Source organism: Thunnus albacares, chromosome 16, assembly GCF_914725855.1.
Source record: "Thunnus albacares chromosome 16, fThuAlb1.1, whole genome shotgun sequence".
Classification (NCBI taxonomy): Eukaryota; Metazoa; Chordata; class Actinopteri; order Scombriformes; family Scombridae; genus Thunnus; species Thunnus albacares.
The window spans coordinates 12,303,583-12,329,340 of NC_058121.1; the positions used below are offsets into that span (position 1 = coordinate 12,303,583).

General features: G+C 41.1%; 1 protein-coding gene across 7 annotated transcripts in view; it reads left to right on the forward strand.

Annotated features, from left to right (window-relative positions):
* utrn (utrophin) overlaps positions 1–25,758 on the forward strand; it is a 182,015-nt gene that overhangs the window by 120,423 nt on the left and 35,834 nt on the right. For all 7 annotated transcript variants that reach the window (XM_044329765.1, XM_044329764.1, XM_044329769.1 and 4 more), the window contains 10 exons: positions 33–162; positions 2,706–2,974; positions 4,009–4,155; positions 6,559–6,637; positions 8,029–8,089; positions 14,709–14,770; positions 17,266–17,340; positions 20,047–20,248; positions 20,929–21,014; positions 24,313–24,470. In XM_044329765.1, coding sequence (XP_044185700.1) covers positions 33–162; positions 2,706–2,974; positions 4,009–4,155; positions 6,559–6,637; positions 8,029–8,089; positions 14,709–14,770; positions 17,266–17,340; positions 20,047–20,248; positions 20,929–21,014; positions 24,313–24,470 — 1,269 coding nt within the window. The remainder of the gene's footprint in view (positions 1–32; positions 163–2,705; positions 2,975–4,008; positions 4,156–6,558; positions 6,638–8,028; positions 8,090–14,708; positions 14,771–17,265; positions 17,341–20,046; positions 20,249–20,928; positions 21,015–24,312; positions 24,471–25,758) is intronic.

A 25,758-nucleotide genomic window follows, 5' to 3' on the forward strand; every position in this document is an offset into this window, starting at 1 on the left:
CTTTAACCCATTGCTCTACATTTGTCCCACAGGTGTTACGGTCAGAACTGAAAGAACGTGAGCACCTGGTGGTCACGACTTTGGACCAAGCCCGGATGTTTCTTGCCGAGCAGCCCATCGAGGGTCCCGGAGAGCCGCGGAAGAACCTGCAGCCAAAGACTGGTTTGTATACACGACTATATCAATGTGTTGAACATTATACAACATAATGAAAAAAACATGAAGGCCAGGAAACCTATTTCGAAAAATGTTACTATAACTATTGCTACCGTACCACTTATAGTCCATATTATATACTGCAGAGATTTCACATTCAGAATATAGACACTAAAATGAAATGGCCAAGGTAAAAATACTGCTCTATATAGTTAAGAGGGTGAGATTTGATAGAGAAATAAGCTGACCAGGATTGTTAAGACAGCAGGAAACATAGTAGGCTGCCAACAAAAGCCATTAGATGACCTTTACTGCACAACTGTACACGTGAAAGTCCTGTCAATCACTACAGAATACCCCTGGCAAAGGAAAAGATCTACAAGGGTTCTTATATCCCAAATGCAATTAATATGGTCAACAAACTACAGTAAACTTAAATAGGGGAGTATAGGTTGTACACCATAGGTATGAATCCACACTACAATTGAGAGATCTTTGTTAATGTGATGTTTTTATCTTGTTGACATGTTTGTGTTTATATTTTCCTGGGTGAGACCAAGGACAATTTTCTTGCCTCTTCTAGACAATAAAGTTTATTCTATTCCATTCTTTTTTAAGCACCCTTGACATCATACAAGAGAGATTAAGTCGCCTGACCTCTTCCCTCTTTTGTCATATGAGGGCACATCTTCAAGAATACACAGTGAGACTGAAAAGTAATAATAGTAAAAATAGACTCCTTTTTTGGAGCATTTTTCGCCTTTATTGGATAGGATGCTGTAGAGAACTTGAGGGATGAAATGAGGGGAGATGACACAAACAAGGGTCCTTGGCTCTACTTAAATCGGGGGGGATGTTGAGTGTAAAGCCGACTGTCATAGAGAGGTGGAGAGATGTGATATCGTCGACAGTCTCTCTTGGAAGGCTCCTTTTTAACCAGCTCAGCGTACCAGATGAATAAACCACTTAAATATACACAGCAAACCTGTCTGATTGTCTTTAAACCAGATGGGAGGACTTATTTTGCCCAGTTTTGAGGTTAAGTACCCTTGAAACACAATTCATTAAAATCTTAGCTGATGGTTATACCAACATGATAGAGCACCCTGGAATTAAATATGCACCGACTCATTCAGCATTCCCTCTCTGTCTCTCTTGGATGCGGCAGGGAAGTCTTGGTTAAGTCAGCACATTTCCCTTCAAACTAAAACCCCTTCTGTGTAAATAATTAAAACAACCCAAGGGGCTGTGTCAGGGTGTGGCAAGACTTCAGAGCACAGACCGTTAGGGCTGTTGTCTGTGATCTTTGATACAGATATCAAAGCGTTGCCTCATTGTATAAATAGATAAAAAGCGGATTTAAGATCAGAGGCTGCGCGTGTAGTTTAATCAGACTAGATGGGATTTTGTAGAGTGACACTGTGATAGAATCTTAACAGCTAATCATCCTACATTGTCTCTTTCTTCTTATTTTGATTTGTCCATGACAGTAATTGACTTATATTGTTTTGTTTATACTCTACATTCTTCATTACAAAAGATGGACACTGTAACACTGTGTGTATCTGCACAAGGCTGAGTGGATAATCAGAGTCTGACTTGTGTGCATTCATGGGAGGCAGGGAGAGAGAAAAAAAAATCACAAGTGCAACAGGTGAAGATGGTAATTCAGTCACTACCCTGGAGATGAGACCTCATAAAAGCTGCTCATCTTTTTGTAGATAAAATGGGTAGTTGGGGAGCAGTTTTCTCTTCTGCCTTCTCCTTTCTTCCTTTTTTGTCTGTGTCCTCTGATGTGTGAAAAATATTCTATCCTCTCACCTTCCCTGCCTTCCCCTGTTTTTCCTATCCCTTCTTACTTGCCCCTTTCTTCCTTTTTAGTATCCTTCCTCCTTTCTCCTCTTTTCTCATTCCCTTTCTATCTCTCTTCCTTTAACTCTTTCACTTCCTTTCCCAGTTTTTGCTTGCCTCCTGCCTCTCTCTTCTCCCTCCACATCTTTTGAGTTTCACTTATTTGCCCAAGTTGAAATCAAACATAATACAAATAGCAATAGGAAGTAATGTGTACCAAGAGGTCAGGGCTTATTCAGTACCTCAACCTAAATAATACAAAACAGCATCCACAGTGTTGAAAATATAGGTAGATTATTGTGTAAATGTTCTCCAGGTCTTTAAGAAAGATGTAACTCTTAATCACATGAGGTAGTTTGACAAGTCATGATTGTCTGTTTGAGTAAGACAAAGAGACATGAAATGATCTGGAAGATTTCCCTCTATAATTGGTGTCCTGTGTATAAAACTGCATATAAATATTAATATTATGTATTGTAAAAAATTGAAGTTCCTGAAACAAAGTATCCATTTTGGTGCAAGGATTTTAGAAAATGTCTTTACCGAATCTACTGTATGTGGCAGTATGGAAAGTAAGCATAAATTAAAGAATAATAAAGGGCATGGAAACTGTCATTGTCAACAAAATAACTTTCTCTAGCACTCTCTTTTCTCTCTCTCTCTTCCACCTTTCTTTCTCTTCTTCTTCTTTCCTTCAGACCTCACCCCAGAGGAGAAGGCCCGAGGGTTGGCCCGGGCCATCCGCAAACAGACGGGCGAGGTGAGGGAGCGGTGGGAGCGTCTGAAAGGGCATGTGGGTGGTTGGCACAATCAGGTGGAGCAAGCCTTGGAGCGACTCCAGGAACTGCAGAGCTCCATGGACCAGCTCGATCTGCGGCTAACTCAGGCAGAGGAGGCCAAAGAAACCTGGCAGCCCGTGGGGGACCTGCTGATCGACTCTCTGCAGGACCACATCGACAAGACCATGGTGAGTCGATGAGAGAGCAGTGTCTCACTTACCATTAACATCAAGACATCAAGTCAGCAGTTAGACACCCCATTTCACTGTACATGCAACACTGAGTCATCTTCAGTAAATCACTTCTTTTATTTTACATACAGGATCTTATATAAGTCCATTGAAAGTCTGACTGTAAATTATTGCTGTATAACTCGTAAATCACTGATTTAACAGCAATGTCTGTGCTCTCAATTGTGATTTGATTCGTTAAAGTATTGAAAAAAAGCTGCACACCACTGAAATAAGCATCTGCAACAATGTGAGTAAGAGCTGGCAGTGAATTCTCACACAATTTCCGCACTCTACTTTTTATTTTCAGAGCAAAATGGTACTTGATTTGATGATGTACTCAGTTCAATTATTCTGTCTTGTGTGTTTGTAAATGCTGCTCATCAAATCTGAGGATGTCTTTTTCCTGAGGAGACTTCGCCAAGAAACAAGCAACACATTTAGATAACAGGAGGAAAAATGGCAGCATTTCCTAATAACAAACAGTGAACAATAAATGAAAGAGTGACAAAGGAGAAATAGAGGACAGAGCAAAAACTGTCAAATCATGGTTAACAGGTTGCACGGGGAAAAAAACAGTCTCTTCACTGTTGCATTAGTTTAATGTAGTGTGTTACATCACGTCTAATCCTCACGATTGTCTCCCACAGTGCAGCTCTGAATTTCCATGTCATGGAGGGACCCACTTTGGATAAAACTGATAATTGCAACTATGTGACATGCACAGCCACAACAGTAGACTTTAAAATTTCAAGTTCTAGCACAACAAAACTTTAAAACTTGATTGATCTCCAATTAGAGATAATGAGGTCACCACAGTAAACAAGAAAAAGATAAACAGAAATTAACCAATCATCCGTGCAACAGGAACTCAGTTATTCTTTGTGAAAGCACAAACTTCATAATTAACTAGTTTCATTAAGTTTATAATTATATAATAAAGTTATGATATCAATTATTCACCCTGCCTCGACATAAAACTTTCTGTTCAGGCCTTCAGAGAGGAAGTCGCCCCGCTGCGTCAGGATGTTCGGCTTGTGAATGAGCTCTCCGCAGAGCTGACACCACTGGACATCCAGCTGTCCTCCACTGCCTCCAGACAACTGGACCAGCTCAACATGAGATGGAAACTACTACAGGTAGTTCAAAATCTTCCTCGATCATCATGCAGATGTTGAAGCATCCATGGTTTCCCACGCTCACGCTTGATTTCTCTTGTGTTTTTGCGCCACTTTTCTGCCTTCCTTCCTTGTCCACACTTGCCTAAATTGATGCTGTCTTCAACATACCTTGATCCTCGTTCTTCCTGTTCCCTCGTTTTACAGCCTGCCTGTTTTTTTTTTAATCTTTTCAGTCTGTCTTTATCTCCGTCTCCCTCGGTCTATCTCGCCGTGTGCATGCTGATTTTACTTCGTGTCAGCCAAACACACAGGAGACTGAGAGTTATCCCTCTACCTGTGTTTTATTTGAACACAGCTACGTGCTCACCGCAACACTTTGTCACTACACATCAATGGACACTATTCACACGGCACACCAGTCACATTCTTGGCTCTCGACGCTCTTGAATGTTGTACGGTGAGGGAATCGGTGAGTGTTTTCTCAGAGCGGAGCATGTCTCAGCCCTAGAGGGGAAAGTCGTGGAAGAGTCTCTTTACAAGTCATCAGAGCCGAAGACACGAGACATGATGTTGGTTGTGAATTAGGTAGTGAAATCCTCTTCCTTAACTTTGTATGCGAACAAGAGCATACCAGTGTGCAAATTCAAATCAAGGAGTGTGTGAACTGTGAAGAATTCTTTCAGACACGTTCCCGTCTTGATGTCAGGTGTCCTTGTTGCCAGTTTTTTTTTCTTTTTTCTTTGATTGAAAACTTATTCAGTGAGTATTTTTCTCCTTAATGACTAACTCTTCAAATCCTTTAAAGGTCCTTGACCAGGCTGGCCAGTAATGCCTGTGGCACCCAGTGGTAATAGAATGAATACAGGTCACACTGCCCTGCTGTGCTGACATCCATTTGAAGGACATTGAGCAGCCACAGTTAGACTATGATTTCAAAGACACGTTCATAGAAACTTATATTTTATAAAAAGCTATTTGAAGTTTTCCTTCTATGCAGCCACGCAGGGTCGTCGCTGAAGATAAATTAGTGGGGAACGTGGGCAGAAAAAGGCATGACAGAGAAAAAAGTTGAAATCTCAGAAAGAAACCTAAAGTCACCCCTTTATAAGTGTGACACTGCGGCAGAGTGAAACTGGGTAGCTGGGCTAATTTGTAGCCTTGTGATATTTCCCATGTACTGTACAGACACCCACTAATAGTCTTACTGCCTGGAGAATGACAATAACTCAAATACTGAGTCAGAGGAGGGCAGAGTTTCAGTGGATTGCACACTTCGTCTCTCTGTTGTCCTCTCTTATTTCTCTCAGTCTGCAGGAAGGCGACAGCTTCACTAATAAGCCAGGTCTGACTGTGTAGTTTGATGATTTGGTTTTCATATACAGACAGATCCCATCTTCCTCTCTGTAGGACATAGGCCATAATAGCCATTAGTGGCCAGAAAGAAACCGAGCTATTGGCCTTTCTGTGCCTATTTCCCGGATCCCTGTGTAGACAGCTGTGATCTGGTTGCCATGATGCCTGAGGTGTCTGTGTGTGTGTGTGAGCCTCAGTATTACAGATTGCCAATACCATCCTGCTGGTCAGACTGATGGAGCAAAGCAACCACACGGCCACGTAGGGTACAGGTGTATTGACTTAGAGGTCAATACACAACTTTCACACGAGTGCAGGAGTGAATATGTGTGTGTGATTGATAACTCAAACCTCTATAAAGCTTCTCCTGTCACTGAAGGGGCTGCATGCAAAGGTGAACAGTTGAACTATTGCTCTAATTTCGTTCATTTTTGGCATTATTTACAGTATAAGCAACACTAACAATTTGTTTTTGTCATGTAATTTTGTAAAAATAAAGTATTATACAAGGAAAAAGAAATCTGCAGAATGTTTCCATCGGCACAGTTTTGGGTCTTTTGATCATATTCAAGATACAATGTTTACACTGAACTGAGAAACCACATGATTTTCACACACACATATCCATTGTAGACACTGATGTAAGCCTTACACTTTTGTTGTTGTCATGCTGCTTTCACTATGTATCCAGTGTAGCAGCAGTGTTACCTGCAGTGGGTGTGAAGAATAGAAACAATGGGGAACTTGACCCTCGGGGTTAAATTCACTTTAGCTCAATTAGTTCAAACTGTTATTCAGCTGTGCTGAATAACCTCTATACAATGTTGTACACATCAGTGAACTCCTAGATGGCGATACAGTATATATTTATACCTCAGTGAGAAAAATGTCCCTTTAGCTCAGGGTTTTACAACAAATCCACTTCTAACTTAATTGCAATGAAATTGAATTCATCCCAACCATGACGCCAACTCCAGCCACTGCAAAATTTTTTTTTTTTTTTCTGTGAGTACAACTTTCAGGTCCACAGCTGACTGTCTGGTCTCCTGTCTGTTTGTCTTCTTGCAGGTGGCAGTAGAGGACAGACTGAAGCTCCTTCAGGAAGCCCACCGAGACTTCGGCCCCTCCTCCCAACATTTCCTCTCCAGTGAGTACAGAACCATTTACCTTTCTTGGGGAAATTAGATCATTTTGGGGGAAGTTTGTTTCCACTCAGTTACACTGGTTCACATCCCCTCAATTTTTTCATTTCCCATCTTTTCATCTTCACCCATCGTTCTGGTACCATGTGCTTCACAGTCTCGCACGCTCAGTGGATATACGTGTGCATGCGCTTACTCACACGCACAGTTTGCAGACGAGGCACTTTACTCTTAAATAATGCAAAGCTTAATTACAGTTCTCCACTGACTTCCTCCTCTTCTACCTCTTTAGAGTGGTCATTAGCAGAGACAGAGAGAGGAACAGAGAGACTTCGAGACAAAGCTGAAGAGAAAAGACAAATGCAGGAGTGTGAACATTAAACAAAGCAGCCAGTCTCTCGGCCCCCATTTCTCTCTCTATCATCATTTTCTATAATCATACAGCCATTAGTGTTCTCTCTGCTCCACCTGATTTGCCTTGCTGGCTGTCAGACACGCAGACAAAATGAACGGTGTGCAATTCAGAGCAGGTGGTAGGCTTGGCTGCCGTGCTGTGTCACCAATAGACGTGAATTTACTAAGTAAGCCCTGCTGAGAGCTCAGCAACTGCACCAGACAAAACACTACTGTCTCTTCTTTCATCTTCCTGGCACTATGACACTATCTCCTCCATCACACATTCACTCTCATTACACTAGTAGCTTAATATTCCCTCAGGGATCAATAAAGTACTGTGTTCTTATCTGGCCCTATCCATCTAGTATATCTCCCAATCTCACTTAATCTCTTTCTCTTACTGTCTTTTCATCTCTCTATCTGTGCATAGAGCTGTGTCAAGGAGGCGGGAAAGTGGGAGGGCGATAAATCAAGCAACATTTCTGCTCTGTATTGCTCTTGAGAGCTTCTCAAGTCTTATATTTGGCTGGTGTTAATACTGAATCAGCTTGTCATTTTTCAAATTTTAAATTTCCCCTTGGTCTGTCCGTAATTGTCATTGTTCATACCCACAAAGATTTCACATGAATCAAGGAACTTGGCACCTTTTTCTACATTTTTTTCCCTTTGTCTTTTAATTTCCTTTCATGCCTCCTTGTCTCCTTCCTCTCTCTTTCTGCTGAGAAAACAATATCCATTTACTTTTCTCCCCCTTCTTCTCAATTTCATGAACAGTAAGAGTCCTCCTTATATACTGTAGGTAGACTGTGTTTTTATGGAAGTGGTAGATATAAGAATTATTTCAAGTCAAGCTCTGAACGCTAAACGGATTACTGTGCTGCATGGTAAAATTGTGCAAAGTTTATTAAGATGGTGTTCGATTTTGACTGCTAAACTTTTTGTCTCTCTCTCTTTCTCTCTCTCTCTCTGTCTCTATATCCATGTCTCTCGCTCTCTGCAGCTTCGGTGCAGCTCCCGTGGCAACGTGCCGTTTCTCAGAATAAGGTTCCATATTATATCAAGTAAGTGGTGATAGCCATCTTTGTGCCTCTGTATAATCTGTATGCATTTGTTTTTGCATACGTGTTGGTGTGCGTATAGAAGGGATGATGATTATACACTGGTAAGGCATTCAAAGCAGAGGAATCATTGTATTGTCTGTATAAATGCTGATGTTTTTAAATCCAGTTTTCCTTTATTTTTTTGGTGTTTATCTACATCTTCTATTACTGGTTTTCAAATATTTGTGTTTGTGTTTGTGTTTGTGTGTGTGTGTGCGTGTGTGTGTGTGTGTACGTGACCCTTTACTACAATGCAATGTCTACCTGTGATCCTTTGTCAAAGGGTGCTTGTTTGTGAGTTGTGAGCAGTTAAATCTAAGAATGATTTTCCCATTTTTAGAGGACTGAAGAGCTTAAACTATACAGACCTTCAAAAAAAGCAAAGGTTTTAGAAAAGCCTGAAACAAAATAAAATATTGTGTAGAAGAGTGAATGTCTTTTTGTTTTGTTTTGTATTCCCTGCCCCTGTAATTATCTAGTAACCCTTTAAATACATTTTGCGTCCTCTTGTGGGGGTCTTCTTCCCCAGGTTGGGAGCCACTGTCCTTATACCTCTGAGATTCCAGATTCATACACATGTAGATTGTGCAAGTTTGTAAAAAAAAAAGAGTCTATTTTAATATCTCAAATATCCCGTATCATTTAGGCAATTAGACCAAATCAAAATAAGTCTATTGTCATACAGTCAGATGATCTTTTATAACTTAAATTGTCATTTCAAAGGAAAATGGATCACTTAATAGGTTTTCCACTGCTATACCCTCCTCAGAAGACTGACTTTGAGTGTGGACATTATATTGCACATGGAGTAGAGTCCATGATTTTGAATTGCAAAAATGTTCACCGCTGACTTTAAAATGGCTTATTATAATCATTATCACATTTTTTTCAGGGTGGACTTTGATACTTAAATCTTTTCAACCTTTTCACATTCTGACCTCTCGTGACCTTTCACATACATCATCCATGAATGGTCAGTTAGCCATAATTTTATGTATATTCTGTCCACATCATTCATTTTGCTCCTGTGTGTATATTAAAATTCAAGCTTTTTCATTTTTCTCGTTCAGTCTAACATTAGCAACTCCTTTTGAATAGATAATATCTGGTTGAATCCCATGACAGCTTTCCACAGTGTTCTAATAGTGACTATTAGCTCGACGTCCTGCTTCCCATTCTAATTTTTGCCAAATCAGGCCAAATAGCAGGTTTCTATTTAAACAGGCAGAGAGAAGACCTGTATTAGTAGGAGCTTCTCGACTGTTCAGGAAATGTCAGTTTTGAAAGTATGATGGACCTCATTATCCAGAAATAATCTAACTATATGTCAGTAAAGTGCTGACTAATGCTGACCTGAATTCACAATTATTTTTGTCTGGAGGGGCGTCACATCTTTAGAAAGCATCTTTGGGTAGCAGTATCAGCTATCATTTGTTAGTTCTGCTTTCTTTGTTTATGTTAGAACACTGATACAGCCTAACTTTATGATTTAGGATGATAAAATTGGTGGGTTTTTTTTTAAAGGATGCGCCCTTAAATCGCCCAATGTCATGAGTTGAAATGTCACTGTCTCAGTTTAATGGCCATTTTTTAAAGCACCCCATCATAAACACTAGCATAAATACAGCTACAAAGATTTACAAGTCTAGTATTGTATCAGCGATAGGTTAAATGTTTTGATGCAACCATTTTCCAAAGCATTTATATTCATGTTAGCATTGTCAAGAATTCAACTTTTAGAGACATGAAACTAGCTTGAGATGGGTTAATTTACATTTTCATTAATTTGTGTAGAGTTTGGACTGTTTTTGCTTGGTAGTGGTGCATTCAAGTCCTTCTCAAAAGCTAGTAAAAACATTTATCAAGCAATTTAAAACAGTTTACTTGATTCATTAAATCATACTAAAAATTTGGAGTTGAGATGAGGTCAAGAGAAAACGTCTTCAGACAGACAATTAAGAGCCAGACAGGGACGTAGAAAAGGATAGGATTTAGACAAAGAGGAGGGGAATGACACCTGCGCTCTGTTTGGGCCTGCAGCTTGGCACCACAGGGGGATCAGAGATGAAAGCCAGAGACAGGCAGTGACTCGGAGGACAGGCTTATAACTTTAGAGTCAACAGCCTGTGATCACAGATGTGCCCAGCCAATGAACCTGCATCCGCCCACTCGCAAAAACAAAACACAAGGGCATTCGTACAAAACAAATACACAGAGATGCACATTCAAGACAGTTGGTTACCCCAGCCAACCTGAGTAGACATAGAGGTGAACCGCTCTGAAAGAGACAGGTCATGACCTACTGCTTCCAGGATATAAATGACCAGAGAATGACCTGGGGAACACAAATATTTTCCCCACACGCACACTGGCAAGAAAACACATACAGACACCCAAAGATGCACATGAACTCCAACTGGAACCAAGCTGAAACTCACTAACCGAAGACACACACACCATGAGTATACACCATATGTTGTGTTGACGCCTCTAGGTTGGTTGGACCAGGTTTTTTCTTTCCATAGTGGCTCTCGCATTAACCCCAAACTGCCTTTCAGAAACAGGAAGAAAATAATCACTCCTCCTTTAACTTTAACCACAGTGTGTGGCTGTTCTTTGATGTACATTTACAGCATTCAGCATTCACAGTCACTGGACTGTCTGTAACATTTTTACATTCCCCTCTCCCATCCTTCTGCACGCTAACAAATGCACATACAGGCTGGTGCACACTCATGCATAACCACTTAATTTGCAGCTTGAAAACAGAACTCTAAACCCATCTCCACGACTAATCACAGGTCACTTTCAGTGCCGTGACATCCTTAGGACACTCCCATCAGTCTTTGACATATTCATTTTCCTGAACCCGTCTTCGTCTCCTCTTCAATCCCCTCTCATACCATGCCTCTTTTCTTTGAGCTGACAAAGGGCCCCTGATTAAAACCGTGCCTTGTCCACCCCCTGTAGTGAGGAGTTCAAGCGACATATTGGGGAGAAATCAAATGGTTTCACACGAGTTCTATGCCTGCCGTCTCACGCTGGCAAGCTCGCATGCTGTCCCATTTCACCCATTCTGGTATTTTCAGAAGGGGTTCACATGCCTGGTGGGCTCTGTGAGAGGAAACTGAGCGAGACTGCAAGTCTGCAAAGTTTACTCTATATTCTGAGACTTTTCTAGTTGTTTTTCTGTATTATTTTCATAAAACATGACACTGAGAAATTGTGTGTGTAGTTGATTGTACCTTGCAGAGCAAACAGCCTTTATATACTGTACATGGGTGGACTGTATGTTGCTCTAAATTTAATAAAGCTTGAAGAATCCAAAGCTATTTGAAATGTATGGGAAAAAGGTGGCAGTTTTTTGTTTTTTTAAAAAGTGAAAAATAGGCAGAAGAGGTGAGGGGAAAGCCAGAGAAAGACAGAAGATGTCAGGTGGTGAATGCAGACACTTATCACCTGTCACAGACTCTTCATCAAAAGTCTGGCAGGTTGCTGTCAGCGGGAAAAAAAAAAAAGTTCCTGAAATCTTCCTCTTGCTTACTCAGATATTTAACTAATTCTGTCTCTTTGGATATCCAGATATGCGAGTAATCATTCATTTACAGACTCATGGTTATTCATGCTGGCCTTTCGTGGAGTGTGTGACAGTGACAAACTCCCCGCAGAAAAGAAAAGTGGTGTGCAGAAGTGTTGGCTGATCTGCAGCCAACAATTTGATGTGATCATGGGGCAAGGGTGGATGCATCCCTGAAGGATTTTTTAATCTTTTACTCCCCAGAGATATCAATGTTGTTGATTTAGAACATTTCATATTCTGCCCTGTCGTAGGACAGACAGACAGACAGACAGGCAGACACACAGTCACAGTAGTGTGAAAACTGTGCTTATGTTTAATAATGGGGCAGCAGAGAAGAAGTAAGCAATTAGGAAAACCATTTTAACCTTCTGTTGGACTCCGTAGCAGCTGGAAATGGCTGTGCTAAACAGAAAACGTCAAAGGAAATAGCAATTATTTTTGATAAGCTTAATTGTTATCATGGTGATCTGTTAGTCTAAGAGGGTCAGACTGTTCACTTCTGGAAGGTTGGAAGGTTTCGGCCGCTGATTTTGTTTGCTCGCTCACACAGAAATCTCATAAAAACATCTTGTAAAAGGTTATCCTTCCCCCCAAATGATACCCTGGTGACTACATAAATTGCATCCCTCCTCCGTGTGCTGCAGTATCCCCCTTCCATGACCCCATCTGATTTATTGATGCTTACTCTGAGATGTCATTTAATGATGTTTATGACGGAAAATGTCACATGCATTCCACAATTCCCAAGTGGCTTTATCCCCTGTCGCTCACAGTTAGCCACCTTCTGAAAAATCAGGAAAAGCACCATTTCTGATAAGAGGCCATTTTAATTGCCATGCTTCGATTTCAGTTTGTTTTGATTTTGTGAAAAATTAGAAGTAATTTCCTACTGGGAAATACATGCCCAAGAAAAGTAGGAGAGTTAATGCTCATTGTCAGTTATCTTGGTGGTGGTGGTGGTGTCATGTCTATGGCGGCAATTAATGATTATATTACCTGTAGCAAGTTCACAGAAGTCAGAGCAGTCAGTCCAAAACACTCAAAATTCAGTATTCAATTCATAATCATATAAAACAGAGAAAAGCAAATCCTCACATTTAATCAGCTGGAAATATATAATGTAAATAACCAAGAGTTTGTCATCAAAGTTGTTGTCATTTATTTTCCATTGATCAGCCAATCAAATAATTGATTCAGCACTACATTTGTCCTTCGACTGAGGAGGTTTTTCTTAGATTGGGAATACTCCACACTGGGTTCACTGAGGATGTACTGTTGTAGACACTTTCAAGTATCAAATATCAAATATATATAATATATCCAATATCTGCCAGAAAATCTCAGTTTTTGTCCCCTACTCTTTAATCTTCTCTGATGCCTCTTCTCTCGCCTACAAATGTGTCCCGCTGTGTTATCTAAACTGTAGCAGCTTTGTAGTAAACGTGTCGGTTTGCTTTTTTTTTCTCTCCTGCAGGACAACAAAAAGATTGAATAGGCATTACAAAGGCAATGTGTTGAAGGGAAAACGTTGAGGACAGTCGAACCTGACAACTCAGTCGTCCTCATTATGGCATTCATGAGCTGTGGATATAAGCAGAGGCTGTCTTATCTTTTTGTTGATGGAAATACTGCCTGCCTTTAGGTATTATGATACAGATTTTTGTTGTGTAGCAAGGTGGTCGTGTATTCCATCATTGTACCAGCGCTATTGTTTTTTTCAAGCACCCTGCTACACTTAGATCACAATGACAAGACTGTATTTTACAGCAATGGCTGTTGGCTAGTTGTGGCTTGGATAGCCAGTGTTCTTCCTCCTTGTTGTGTTTGTGTGCAGCAAATATCAACAAATCCCGGGACTTGGATTCACTGAACCACTTTGTCGATTCAGCCGAACTCTTTGCAGGCCGTCTAAATAAAACACAAGCCTATCCTCAGCGTGAGCAGGTCCAGGCATTAGCAATGCTTGTGCAGGCATGAAAGGGGTCATCAGTCTGTACAGCCAGTGAATAGTGATTAATATCTGCATACAAGGCGGGCTCCTGCCATCCAACTCGCCACCTCAGTTCACTGTCAGCACTCAACTTCACCTCCTGGCGCCTGTCAGCCGTCGCAAGAACCACAGGGGAGCCTCTGCATTCAAAAACAGGCTTTTATTTCAAAAAAACCCTCTTCCTGAAATCGTCTCAAACACTCCACACACATCTGAGTATGGCTTCTGACAGCCAGGTGCTTTCTTGAAATATACACACACACATACAGTATATACAAAGACACACGGCCAACAGTGCTCAAATAGAGGAACTGATTGGCAACCGCAGCTTGAGAAAAGTCAGATTCTTTGCCGTCCTATGTGTGAAGGAAACCATGTTTGATCGGTGTTAGCATGGGTCTTATTTTATTTATTTTTGTAGTGTTGGCTTTTCAATAGATTTGGTTTGTTCATGTTTTGTGTGCTTATGTGTGTGTGACTTCTGTCTGAGAGCAGAAATATAAACACAGAGTTGAGACTTGGTTGCCTTATATTTATGTCCCGTGTTTGAAAAGGCAGATCCTGCAGTGATGAGAGGGATTCACAGTTATTCTATTCTTGTGTGTGTGTGTGTGTGTGTGTGTGTGTGTGTGTGTGTACGTGCTGTTTCACTCAGAAGGTTCTTGTGGTTTCGGCATTCTGATTTATTACTTGTGGAGGAATCTGTAGCCTCTGTCACCGATTTGAGCTCAGTAAAGCATTGGCAATGTTTGCACACATCAAATACAGGTGACAGCTTAAATAGTGATGTTAGCTTGTGTGCTATTGCAAGTGTGTATTGATTTTGAGCATGTACTTGTTTATTGTGTCTACTAGTGCTATTTCTGTGTATATTTTTGCATATTTTAGCGTAAAAAATGTTTGTCAGGTTGGGTATGTACGTGTTTTGATGTCAGGATGTTTGATGTTTTGTTTGTGTGTCTGCTTATTTGTTTAGTCTGATGGGTGTCTTTTATTGCTGTGGTTTTCAGTCACCAGACACAGACAACCTGCTGGGACCATCCAAAGATGACGGAGCTCTACCAGTCACTAGGTGGGAATCACACACAATCACACACATTGTCTTCAGGACCTTAAAGTGCGTCTTACATTATATTTTCAGAAATCTTTTTTTAAATTTACCTCTAGTGGTATTTAGACATGTATGTAGTTTTGGTTTTATTTGCCCAGATACAGTAACTGTCGCTGAGATTTATGCCTCCACTCCAGTACAACAGAGCTGAACTCCATTTGTGGTGCTTGAAGTTTTAAAAAGTTATTAATTCACAGAATTCAACTGTTTTTATACATAGTAAGTAATTCAGTACAAACTATTCACAATGACCACGTTTACATGCACACTAATATTCCACTATTATTCTGAATTTGATACACGTCACTTAAACAGCATATTCCGTTTGGATATTCCGAATTAGGCCTCAATCCGAGTATAGCTTTTTCCGATTAAAACATGTGGGATATGCCGATATTATTCAAGTTTTAGGGGCATTCTTTGGATATGTATGCAGCAAGTTCAGAATATGTGTCTCAATTGGGGTTTTTACCGCAGTTTGCGACTCACGGCTTCTTGCCTGTTTACATTCAGCTCTGTGCACTGTAAACAAACCAACTCACCAACAGTTTGCAAGGCTGGAATAGAGATGCATGATGGGCTGGTTGTGTAACGCACCCCTGCGCAGGCAAAATGACATATGCTGGAGCAAGAAGGCAGACAGAGGAGAGGAATTAGAGGAGAGTGGAGAGCTATTCAGGGTGGGCTGGAAAAACAGAGCGCACCTTCTCCATGACGGGGACACAGGGGATTGGTTATTATCCTGACATGCAGCCATGGCCTTACGGTGAGAACTCGGTATGGTGCACCAAAGACACTCAGCAAACCCTCTGCATGTAAACGGGAATAGTAGAGGTTTATTCATTTTCATTAGCCATGTAAACAGCTTAGTAGGAGTATTGTCTTTTTTGGAATAAGGACAAAAACTGGAATATTTTGTGCATGTAGACGTAGTCAGTGCGTCTTTTCAGAATCAGCAGCCCTGTTACTCAGGGCTGAGATGTTTCTGTTGAATTTTTAAAATGTAATTTGTCATTGCTGTGGGTGCCACAAACAAAAAACAAACAAACAAACAAACTTTCACTGCCATTGTATTGTGATGGAGGCAGAAATTTCAGAGATAGATATTTCAGAACATGAAAATAAACTTCAAACTACCTCCATTGACAGATACCACAAGAGGTAAGTCATAAGATGTGTTTATCTGTACTACCTTACAAAGGTAGACAGCAAGTACAGAAACAGTGAAATGAGTTTTAAAGTCTTAACTATATTACTTTTTAGGAGAAATATCCCTCTGCAGAAAAACAGAAATAAATTCTGACAAAATCACTCTGCACTCTGGACAATCTAAAGAGCATTTAAGCTAGGCTAGTTAGCTTTTAGCAGGACTAGTGTATCTGATGTTACTGTTTTTCTCCATTATGTTTTGATTTAACTTCTGCCTGATTTATGTAGTATAACAAACTTGATTATTCAGATGTTGGGGTATCAAAATTAAGTTTTCAACTACAGGAAACAGTTAGGAATAAGATGGTAAATTGCTTTAGCTAAGGCTAGCTGTGACTGCTCTCCAGTTAGCCTTAACTAGCTGAAGTACAGTCAGTGCAACCAAATATGTGGTTACTGCATATTGGCTTTGTAAGGCTGTGTAGTTTGGGTGAACTGACCCTTTAAATACAGTTAAACAAAGCCTGTTTCATGGCAGTATAGATCTTTAAAGGACCAGGGGCCCATTTCAAAAAAGCGACTTTGCGAGCACTGCTTACACATATATTGCAAATTGTGTCATCATGGTTTTTCAAAAGTGATTGTTTGCAAATTGCATGTCCATTTGTGAATATTACAGTGTTCTTGCATGCTCATGCATTGGTCTCAAGTATGGTGTTTGTTTTGATAAGTGAAACAGGTAAAAATGAACATAAGAGGAAATTATGTTGCAAATTTGGTGAAACAGGCCCCTGATCTTTTGAAGGTTCTTCTCTGGTGAGGAATCAACTAAATCCTGTTGACCTATTTCTCACTTGACCATTTAGTTTATTCTTTACTTTTAACTTGATTGAAATTGCACCCTGATCTTTTTCCTCTCTCTTGCTCCCTGGTCTTATCCATATGCATGTATCTATCCCTGTGGGGTGGCCAGTGTGACTGTTTTTTTAATGAGCATCCAGATAAGTAATAAGCTGTGAAACTTTGGGAGTGTTTGCTGTAGGCCAGCAGCTCAACAAATAGCACCAGCCCCCAATGAGACACAACTCACTAACCTAATTACACAGTCCACATTACACCCCCCAAACTCCCCTCGGTCATCTCCATAGACAATAACTAACAAAAAGTCGGCTTTCATTGAAGACGGAGGTCCTGCTTGTGTTGCCCAGTAGGCAGATTTCTGTTGCACTTTGTTTTCTGATTTTCTGCCTCCATTTTCTCTTTGGCCATCTACCTTTTTATCTCTCTGTCTCTATTCCCGCCTGTAGCGGACTTGAACAATGTGAGATTCTCAGCATACCGAACAGCCATGAAGATCCGCAGACTACAGAAAGCACTGTGCTGTGAGTAAGATGCTCAAACACACACACCTTACTACCTACACTCATGGTCTGCCTCTTTTGAAGTCTGGGTGCAACGAGGGGATGCAGTAATGATTTGAAGCTTTGCCAGATGCTGTGCCAGAACAGCACAGGAGCCAAGGATATTTTGGCTGTAAAATTGCACGCATTGTGTCCGTGTGTGTGTGTGTGTGTGTGCGTGCGCATGGATTTTGTCCATTCACAGTCACAGCTGGTGCTTGTGTTAAGCCTGTTGAGCATAGACTCATTTGGTGTGCACAGGTGGGCTTTGTTTTAGGCTGGTCTTTTTTAGTATTTTTCTCAACACAAGAGCTGCTGTTTTCTCGTTTATAATGGAAGCTTTGATAAAGGCAGCTATTACCTACTATCTCAGGTGGCTATCTACCACATCTACACACACATACACACATACTGCAGGTGCATGCAGATTCCTCCCTTGTGAGGTTTCAACCAGCATGGCAGCAGCTACTTGGGCTCAGCACAGTGTAACAGTGACAAATGTTAACTATTATCCAGCTGTTGACATTATTATAGCAACACAGTCTGCGTGCCCACACCACTCATTTACATCCTGCTGTTGTAAGAAGTTTGCTCTGTGTGGATGTGTGAAACCAAAAGATAAAAAACACCATGCCTTTTGTAGATGTGTGTGTGTGTGTGTGTGTGTGTGTGTGCAAGCAGCTTTAGGCCTGTGTACCTGAATAATCATAGGTATCAAAGTGTGATATTGTGTTTGTTGGTTGTTAATGAGTTTGAGTGATTCAGGCATTCAGGCATTTTAGTCTTCTATCTTATATTGCCTCTCTGATCTTATGCGTGTGTTTGTGACGGGAATGCATTAGCCTGAGTGATTTCGACTTGGGGCACTGCAATTCAATTTCATCCATTAGATTAGAACAATCACTTCGCAGAACACGGCCACACACACACACACACAGGCACAGGCACTCGTACTTCAGAAGGATCAGTAGTTATTAGCTATTAGCCTGGATTCATGTGGAATCTTGGCTCGGAGACCTGTATGAATGTTTGCAAATTTGCATGTGTAGGCTACATGCCTGTGTGTGTGAGAGAGAATGGCATGTGTGCAGACACACACACACACAACACGCATGACAGGGATACTATGATACGGCTAATTGGGTTAAGTCTGTGCCAAGGGGGCTGGAGAAGCACAAATGAGCTTGCGTGGCATCCCGCTAATGTGCCACAGCCTCTCCACTTCATATCAGCATGTGTAGCCAGAAAGCTGGAGAGAAGTAAAGTTTTGCTTTGTGACAGAATGGCTGCCCTGCTGTGCCTGCTCCACGTGGATACACCCGGGTAATTAGTGTTGTCTGGGGAACAGGGGGTAACGCAAGGCAAGGAGCTGCAGAGGGGTTCACAGAGACCGACCAATGGGGCAAGAGAGGGGAGGTGTGAGAAGAGGAGGAGAGAGGAATGAGGGTTGCAGGAGAGAGAGCAGTTTTTAAATGGTATGTGGAAAAGTGCTAGTTAGTCGGAGGGAGAAATGCATATAGAACAGCATGATGACCTTTGCTTGCACTAATTAAGAATTCCATCATGATCTGAGGCTTTAATAGGTCCTTAAATTCAAGTAAAACACAATATCCCAACTGCACACTAGGTGCTAACTCTACGTTTTTTGAATATGTTGTACATTCACTGCAAAAACAATCATCTTAAATAATTTCGTATCAGATTTAGTCTTGAACAGTTTGAGTAGTATCTTGATACATGACAGAATAAAGGCACAGCAAGGAGTTCTTGAAGTTTAAACTCAGTCATGCTGAATTAGTGTAACTACCACAATGTGTCAATGAGACACCACTGACTGTGTGTGTGTGTGTGTGTGTGAGAGAGAGAGAGAATGACAGTATCTACCAAACTATAGCTGCTGAAGGTGTGTTTATCTGTCAGACCTGGTGAATTTATGCAGCTGGCTACTTTGTTTAATAGTGTTGTCACAAAGGACTTAGATTAGCCTGTTTCTGTACATTTTTTCCTAGTCTCTTTCCCTCTGAAGATAAATGATGGCTACAGTATACAGTAGAGCATGATGGGAGTACAACTGATAAAAAATATAACATTCTTTTTTGCTTTGTCATTGAAGATGTAGCCAATAAATTAAATTAGAAGAAACTAGATTCTGCTCTCAGTCTGAGTCACTTGATTTTTTTTCCTTGTTTATCTTTTTTGTTCAGATTTCTCTCTCATATTAATATTTCACCACAATGAGCTGTCTGTTCTGTGCCTGTACTCCCAGCAGACTCTCGCAGATAGTTGTTTTGAACTATTTTGGACAAAATATCAGTCAAGTCTGCAGTTTTGAAATGCCTCTGTGTCGTTTTCAGTTTTCCTTCAGTTATGCTGGCATTTTCAAAAAACCTGAGCTTCTGCTGAAAGCCAAAGGAAGAAGTTGGAAATGCTATGAATGGTTCTAACTCTTTTTCTTTCCATCCCTTGTCTCCTTTTATGTGATTTCTTGTTCTTTTTTATCTTCTTTGTCTTATTCCTTTTCACTGTTCCTGTCAACCTTTTCCTATCCTCCTTTCTTCACTTTCACCTCTTGTCCTTCCTCCCTGTTTCTCTCCTACTCTGTCCCTTCTTTTCCATCTTCCTCCACCTGCCCTGGCCACTCTTCTACCACTCTTCCCTCCATCTTTTGTCCCGGATCGTCATCTGCAGTGGACCTGTTGGACCTTAGCGTGGCCCAGAACACCTTTGAGCAGCACAAGCTCACAAACAACAATCAGCTGTTGTCCGTTCCGGACGTCATCAACTGCCTGACGTCCATTTACGACGGCCTGGAGCAGGAGCACAAAGACTTGGTCAATGTGCCACTCTGCGTCGACATGAGTCTCAACTGGCTGCTGAATGTCTATGACACGTATGTGTACCATCTGTGTTGCATTTAGGACAAAGGATTATGAATCAGTCTCTGTCTTTTGTTTTTTTTACATTGTATCTTAGCTTTTTAAAATTTAACTGAATCAATAATTCAACTCAATTATTCAAGAATCCCTGGTGTTATTGTTTGTTTATCCATTTAAGCTTATACATACGTAAAATGTTCTAAATCAGCTACAGTACCACATTTGAATGATAATGATTTTATACACACTTACACACTCATACTCTACATGCTCAGACATTGTCAACATGCTATGTGCACCTGAAAGTGACTCAGCTGGTATGCAAATGGCTGTTATACACTGAGTTTGTTTGGGAACAGACATGCATGCGCACCTGTTTAAATACACTCTGCATTGGCTTGAACAGCATGGACACACTGTATAATCACGTCTTCACATGCTGTACATCAACATGCATACTTGTCTAAACACTGTTTGTTTGTATAAAGTATATGCCATTAGAAGCTCACCAGCTCTCACTCGAAGATAGAAGTACAAGAGCACACATACACTATTTCCAAGTAATGATTTTCTGTCACTGCTGTTGCACTTAATTCAGATCTGAACTGAACTGAGCACACAAAAATATACTGTATATACAAAAATACACACACAATATATTTGACTGATGTATGTTTTTGTCGGGGCCCTGCAGTGGTCGTAGCGGGAAGATCCGCGTCCTGTCCATGAAGATTGGATTGCTCTCTCTCTCCAAGGGACACCTGGAGGAGAAATACAAATGTAAGTGTCAATGACTAGGTAAGATATCTGCTGATGCCCACATGCACTTAAACACACCACTCCCCAGCTCCCTGTGCAGGTCAGTCTAGTAAGTCTATCCCATACTGCTCCAGCACAGCTGTAAGCTAATCTCAGCAGTGTTAATTAGGGGTGGGGAGGTATTTTAGTAGTACTTATTTTTGTTCATAATAAAATGAGCATTGTTCATGGTAAATTGACCCACTCGACCTCTGGCCTTGTTTAGTGCTGCAATTCTGCAATAACTTTACTGACCTTGCTCTACTTAGGCCAACTCTACAACTTTACACCAACAGATCCTGAGTAACACTGAACAAATTCATAAAATTAGACAAATGACCATTGTGTACCTGTCAACTTAACATGACCGAAATCCATAAAGTCAATGATTGAAATCCGTGAGCCACCCCACTGCCCGCACATACACGAAGAAAGACAACACGTGCAAGCATGGGCCCCTGGTTATGTTTTTAAATGGGAGAGTAAACTTGGAAAGATACATAATTGGCAGGGAGTCTGGGGGTCCAGACTTGTAATAGCCAATTGTAATTTAAAACAAATTTTCTGCAGTTTTACACCACTTTACCTCTTGGATTAAGTCAAGAAAGAGCCACTTGCACTAGTCTAGATTAGTTAGATTGAGGGTGCTATGAAAACCAAGAATGCATCAAGAACAGATTATAATTGGGTGGATCAGGACAGGAAATGATTGTTAGAAGAATGGCTATTTCATATTTGAAATTATATTTATAAAAACATTATGTAGCCTAAAATGGTATGAGGTTACCTAAAAACCTATTATTAGGAATCACAAAACACAGACACAGAGCGTCCCCATAACCATAGTAATTCACTCTCACTCCTGCCTGCATGCGGACGGTGTGAGAGGAGAGGGAGAGACGCTGACTGAGATTACTCACAGCAGCACGTATAGGAATACATTACAATATAGATTTGTGTATGTTTCTCGCTTTCCCCCTGATTGTCTGAATAACACAGTGCTGCTCTGTCTTGTCTGTCTGTGCGCTGTTAGTGTCCTCTTTTCACGCCACATTATTGGTTATGAATTTTTTTTCTCTGCATGAGAAAATGAATGTGTGGCGTGAGAGTGTGTGAAAAGTGTCAATTGCGTGAGTCTCACAGTCAGTGAGTGAGAGTTGGCAGCCATGTTATGTCATCACACATCAGCCCTGATTATCTTATAAAGCTCTGAATATAGCACAGTTATTGGCGGGTCATGTGTGTTTACTGCCACAGAAAAGGAATAAATCTTTAGATTATTAGCATGACGTCGCCTCTGTTGTCAGGCTTACTGACGTGACCAGCAGCTCTGTTAGAGACACAAACTGAGGCTATAGTTAGCAGTGTTGTGATATTTATACAAACTGAAGCTACAGTTAGCAGTGTTGTGATATTTATACAAACTGAAGCTAAAATTAGCAGTGTTGTGACATTTATACAAACTGAAGCTACAGTAAGCAGTGTTGTGATATTTATACAAACTGAAGCTAAAATTAGCAGTGTTGTGACATTTATACAAACTGAAGCTACAGTAAGCAGTGTTGTGATATTTATACAAACTGAAGCTAAAGTTAGCAGTGTGCTGCTATAAACTGAAGCTAAAGTTCGCGGTGTGCTGATATTTATATAAACTGAGGTGGCATTTCTTTTCTGTGAAACTAATGTACTGTTAATAAATATTGTACATTATCTGACTATTTCCTGCTCTTTGAAATATTTTTTCTTTCGTCTTCAGTTACAGATATCGTGACATATTGTAAACTATTTCTTAGTGATATACTGTGTATCGCAGAATCGCCTTTGTTGTGATATATCGTGATCATGGGAGGAATATCGTGATAGTGTTGTATCAATAGTTAATCTGTGATTCCCACCTCAAGTATTAATCAGACTCATACAGAGAGAAAGACAGAGCGAGAGAGAGAGGAACTAGAGAATTGGTTGCCTAATTGGATGAGAGACCTCCTACGCATTTCCCCTGTTCTTTATTTAATTTTTTTGTTCTGATTTATTTTTGAGGATTAGGAAGCATGAATATAGGCTTGCTGCACTGGGAGGAGACTGTCATTTTGGCTTCCTGCTCTTTGTTTCTGCTGCTTTATCTCTCTCTGTCTATCCTCCTCCGCTGTCACTGCTCACAGCATTGTTCATCAATCTACCAGTGCCACTTTGTCTTTGGTCCTATCTTACTTACTCTCTCATCCATCCTTTTCTCCATCCTCTTTCCCCTCTTCCTCTTTCTCCTCCCTTTCTCTTTCTCTCGCCATGGCACGGTCTCCATCCCTGAGCCTATTGGTTCCACTGGCAGTTTCTATTAGCCCGAGAAGGGTATCAAGCACGCCTGATTGCGTCCGTCCTCCTGTACTCTTAGAGTCTCATTGGCTGTCAGTCTCATGCATATAGCTACACAGCAACTCACCTTCACTTACCCACACACACACACACACACACACAGACACACACCTAACCAGGCATACTGCCATTTGACACTTGTTTTGTGACAGTTGCGTATGTCAAATGAGCAGAAAGTAGCAAGTTGTGGGTGTGGGGGTTGATCAGGCAAATGACACAAAAGGTGTGAAGGAAGGGGATTACGAACACACATCATTGCTGGTGTTTGCATGTACTGCACACACACACACATACTGTACATAACAGGAGCTGGCATCAGGGCCAGGCCTCACACAGAGATCAAAGTCAGCTGCAAGCGGAGCAGAAAGACCTGTCATGCCCTTCATTTCTCCCTCTTCCTCCGCTCTTTCTCTGGATCACCCCCCGTGCTCTCTTTGCTCAGTTTGTGCACGAGCCCCAGAGATGTTTCATAACTTCATTTAAAATATAACATGTTCACTGGCCAGGCCTGTGTGTCACTGGGCAGGCATCCACATCTAGTACAGCTCTGTCAATCTCCCTAAGAATGTGAGCTGGAGGCAGGGATGGAGAGATTTAGGTAGAAAGATTCTGGCATGAAAGAAGTGAGTCAGAAAGATTAAAAATGTATCTTTTCCCTAGTGTCTTCCATGTCCTCCCTACCACCTCCCACCCACGCACATACTAACACTTTCCCTCCCACTCCATTCTATACTGTCACTTTTTCTCACTCCACATCTATTTATACATATATTTCTTTCTTTAAATATCACCCACATGCTCTGACTCTTTCCCTCACTCCCTCTTTTTCATTTTTTTTTCTCTTTGTCCCTTTCTCCCTCTCTCTTCCTCACCCACCCACCACCCCATCATCCACCCGCCCCCCCAGACCTCTTCAGCCAGGTTGCGTCAGCAGGTGACACATGTGACCAGAGGCAGCTCGGTCTGCTGCTTCATGAAGCCATCCAGATCCCGAGGCAGCTGGGGGAGGTGGCCGCTTTCGGAGGCTCCAACATCGAACCCAGCGTCCGCAGCTGCTTCCAGCACGTATGTTCACACACAAGCATGTAGATGTGCACTCAACACATACATGTAGACATCCAGAAACATATACAGAATCATATAAGCCAGGGATTCAATTTCATCACAGATTGGGTAGTAACATAATGAACAAATGAATGATTACCGGATGTATTCTCAACTGAAAAATTAAATTAATGAGAAAAAGACAAGCTTCTCACTGCATGAAGAAAATGCAATATAATGCAATAGGCAGCTATGTACTCAACAGAAGAGCAGACAGATTAAAGATACTTGCAAAGCATTTTTGTTACTACTATCTGATACCGTATGAAAAGCTACGCTACACACCACAAGCTTAACAAAAGACAGGATTTATTGCATGGCTGTTTATGATTGTAAAGGACATGGAGCTTTCTCTGCTAACATTTCTGCAGTGGTTTCTAAATTCACTTGTTAGTGTTTGCTACATTGCAGGTGATAGTTTTTTGCAAGTAATCAGTTCTGTAAGAGATTATGTTTCAATGCATCTTCCCTGAAGCTAATTGTTATGAAGTACCTCACTCTCCTTCAGCTATCTAACACCTGCCTCTTTCAAACCTGTAAAAGAGCTTCAATATTTAGGCTCTGCTGGCCAACCATGAAGCCTCAAATGGCCCCTAGTCTTCTGCTGGCTGTCCTCAAGTGGTTTACGGCGGCCAGCTAACCCCTTTTCCAGGTTTATCTCTGGACATTACTGGCATTTAATGATGTCTTCATCCACTGGGATCAGTTTCATTTTTCTCACTCTTTCTCCCCTGGCTCATGCTTCAGCAGTAATAAATGGGAGCCAAACATTAAAATTAGGAGGTTATAAATTTCACTTATTTCCTGTGCTGCGCTTCCCAAAATAGCAGAGTGCAGCAGACACCGGCATCTTAAAACTTTCTCTCTCTTTTTTTTTTCTTCTCAAAATAATGCAAAAGACAAGAATGCAAACACCTTGTCGCCTTGCCTACATCTCACTCTCTTGATAACATATTAATACACACATGCACACTGAGAGGCGAGCATGCATGAGTACACACACAAGCACGCACAAACAATTTGCTCGCAGACTTGGTCATGAATTGCTGTGCCAGCTGTAGTCCAGTTGCAGTTCATTCAATCATCAAACCGAATTGGCAGGTAGAAATCAGGCTGACACACACACACACACACACACACACACACACACACACACACACCCTCTCTGTCATTTACACACACATACACAAGCAAAGCTCTGACACCTGTGTGTCAATCTGCCCTGCCAGTGACAGTGCAGTCACCCAGT